The sequence below is a fragment of the Neoarius graeffei genome, chromosome 16, assembly GCF_027579695.1.
Source record: "Neoarius graeffei isolate fNeoGra1 chromosome 16, fNeoGra1.pri, whole genome shotgun sequence".
Taxonomy (NCBI): Eukaryota; Metazoa; Chordata; class Actinopteri; order Siluriformes; family Ariidae; genus Neoarius; species Neoarius graeffei.
This window is the reverse complement of record NC_083584.1, coordinates 505,382-508,960: the sequence shown is the minus strand read 5'-3', so window position 1 is coordinate 508,960 and position 3,579 is coordinate 505,382. Positions and strand designations below refer to the sequence as shown.

General features: G+C 40.5%; 1 protein-coding gene across 1 annotated transcript; it reads right to left on the bottom strand.

Moving 5' to 3' along the window:
• Positions 1-2,243: 2,243 nt before the first annotated feature.
• LOC132899857 (olfactory receptor 51E1-like) lies at positions 2,244-3,188 on the bottom strand. The gene has a single exon (XM_060941914.1). It carries the CDS (start codon positions 3,186-3,188, stop codon positions 2,244-2,246), a length of 945 nt encoding a protein of 314 aa, XP_060797897.1.
• Between the last annotated feature and the right edge of the window lie 391 nt (positions 3,189-3,579).

The following is a 3,579-nucleotide window of genomic DNA, read 5'->3' as shown; positions in this document are numbered from 1 at the left end:
AAAAGGTAATTGTATTGTCTTTTATGACATACAATTGTGAAGCACTGTGGTTAACTTTATTTGCATTTAATATAATTTAAGGCAGCGGCACGGTGGTGTAGTGGTTAGCTCTGTCGCCTCGCAGCAAGAAGGTCCAGGTTCGAGCCTTGTGGCCGACAAGGGCCTTTCTGTGCAGAGTTTGCATGTCTGAATCTTCAAAATAAAAGAAGAAAGGAATAGGAAAAAAAATTGTTTCTTCATTTGAGTGAATTCCAGTCAACTCTGAGCTGAGATCTCATCCTTTCAAGTTGGGAAACTGCACAGGGACTTTTACACAAGAACTTGACAGTATCTGTGTTGAAACAACCTAATACATGGAGGGGGAGGGAACCCCATAAAATCATAATGAATAAAGTATAATTATGGTGATCAGAGTCATGTATGTTACACACTACAGGTATCAGAACAACATGAACACAAACACCAGTACAACATTCCAGGCTTTAGATGCACAAACATTATAACAAACTAGTTTAATAATTGGTTTTAGTTGAATAACTTCTGTTCTGACCAAGTAAAGTTGTGGTGGAGACAGTAAATGAACAGGTTCTATATGGACCTCTCCTGCCCCTGTTTAAAAATAAATAAATAGATAGATGGATAATAATAATGCTGGGCAGCATGGTGGTGTAATGGTAAGCACTGTTGCCTCACAGCAAGAAGATCCTGGGTTCGAGCCCAGCAGCCTTTCTGTGTGGAGTTTGCATGTTCTCCCCGTGTCTGCATGGGTTTCCTCCGGGTGCTCTGGTTTCCCCCAAAGACATGCAGGTTAGGTTAATTGGTGGCTCTAACTTGACCGTATGTGTGAATGAGGTGGGGTTTACATTAGACCGTATCAGCAGATCATCAGATTAACGTTTTTAAAATGATTAGCGTGCACACAGCAACACCAATACACGATTCGCGTGCACACAGCAACACCAATACACGGATACGCTTGGCTCCACAGGCATCCTGCGCTCCAAATCACTCCGCCCTGAACAGCGAGTGCCCTCTGGAGGGTGCGCACTCCGACCCTGCGCACCTCACACAGCGCACGAGTGAAGTGCACGAGCAGTGATTCGGGACTGAGCCGCTGTGTGTGTGATCCCAGCGCATATCACTTACCACTTGCAAGTGGAAGGATGGCAAGCCTAAAGACAATCATAACTACACAATGGGCAGTATTTGCATCAGTATTTGCAGTATTTTCATACTTTTATACTCTTTAATGAAAGGTGATACAAGGCGGAAGTCCGCGCCGTTTTTCAGCAGTCGCGTCACATGACCAACGCCAGCGAATCAGGAAGGTGGATGTCACAGTGACGTTGTCCAATGACGACGCCAGCTAGAGCTCAGCACAGTGTATCCACGTATCTGTGTATTCTCAATGTTTACACAGCACCGGACCAGACATGATCTGGATTGAATATGTGGACCCTGGTGGATTCCCGTTTCCTGGCGTTTCCAGGCGTTTTAATGTAAACAGACAGTGCATCCGCGAAGAAAACGAGACAGATACGGTCTAATGTAAACTTGGCCTGAGAGTGTGAATGGTTCTTTGTCTCTTTGTATCAGCCCTGCAATTACCTGGCGACTTGTCCAGGGTATACCCCGCCTCTCGCCCATAGTCATTTGGGATAGGCTCCAGCTTGCCTGTGACCTTGTACAGGACAAGCGGCTACAGATAATGGATGGGTTGATAATAATGCTGGCTAAAACAGAAAGGTGTCACCATTAATATGTCAGCAGTTTGTGCTACAGTAGCTCTTCTGTGGGATTGGACCATATGGGATAGCCTTTGTGCCCCATGTGAATCAATGAGCCTTCGACACACATGATCCTGTCGCCAGTTCACTGGTTGTCCTTCCTTGGACCACTTTTGATAGGTACTAACCACTGCATAACAGGACCACTCCATAAGACCTGCAGTTTTGGAGAGGCTCAGACCCAGTCATCTAACATCACAATCTAGCCCTTGTCAAAGTCACTCAGATCCTTACGCTTGCCCGTTTTTCCTGCTTCTAACACATCAACTTCAAGAACTGACTGTTCTCCTGCTGTGTAATATATCCCCCCTGACAGGTGCCATGGTAATGAGATAATCAATGTGATTAATTTCACCTGTCAATGATTTTAATGTCATGACTGATTGGTGTTTGCACATATTACAGCATACACATATTACAATGTGTAAAAATAATTGTCATATCAATATCATGATTTTAATCTGAAAATATGTGTATCTTCTTTTTCCAAAACATTATTTTAATCCTATTAAAAATCTCCTTCAGTTTCAGTCCATATATAACAGGATTTAATAAAGGAGGAATAACGAGATTTTCCACTGACATGATCATGGCAATAATATGAGGCATGTTTCCTTCTAATCTACTGTTTATCACTTCAAAACATGAAGTGACAGTAAAACTTGTGAAAACGATAAGATGTGGTAAACAGGTGTGTAAAGCTTTTCTTCTGAAATCTTTAGAATTATTTAAACACACAGTGAGTATCCTGATATATGAGTAGATTACAAAGATCACTTGTGGAAATATGGCAATGATGAAAATGAACAGTCCGTATGAATTATATATGGAAATGTCCCCACAATTCAGTTTCACAATTGCATAACTACTACAGTATATTCTATTTAATTTGAAATTGCACAATTTAAGCTGATACAGTAATATCAGTCCTATACCATTTTCACAACTTGGTACAAAGCAACACAAAAATATGAGCTTTTTCACAGTAGACATGTTTACAATCGTAGCATATTGTAGTGGTTTACAAATAGACACATATCTGTCATAGGCCATGGCTGACAACAGCATAAACTCAGACATGGCATAAGTGTAAATGAAAAATGCTTGAAATAGACAAGCATCAAAGGAGACAATTAGATTTTTGAATAAAATATCAGTCAGCAGTTTGGGATAAAAAGCTGTTGATCCACTTAAAGTGTTCATGAGCAAAGCAGTGATGAAAATGTACATGGGCTCATGGAGACACTCATTTGTGTAGATCACAAAAATGACAAGAGCATTACAACAAATGATCATCAGATAGAGAGAAAGTGTCACTAGGAAATAAAAATATCTGTACTTCTCCAACTCCACATGCCCTGTCAAAATTAAATATGTAACATTAGCAGAAAAATCCAACATTTTTGTGGTTAAGGCAGCAGATTTCTGTGCATTTATACATTCTTATTTGAATATATACTCCTTATTGGCTCACTGACTGATTGAAACATGAGTAAGCCCTGCCTTGGGTTTTTAAAGTCTCAATTTACTTTATGATGACAAATCCTTTGATAATTGGCATGAGGGAAGAACAAGGAGACTTGGGCATAAGCTGTCTTTGGAATGTGGAAATCTTTAGGGTATCCACATGGAACCATGTTTTACAAATATAGAAGAAGTTGAGCATCAGGATGGAACAGGGTCATTTCCCATGCTGCTCGACCTTAGAGCAGCTTTTGATACCACAGATCAAAAATATTCTTCTAGACAGAGAATTAGAACATGCTGTTGGAGTCATGTGAATAGTTCTTTT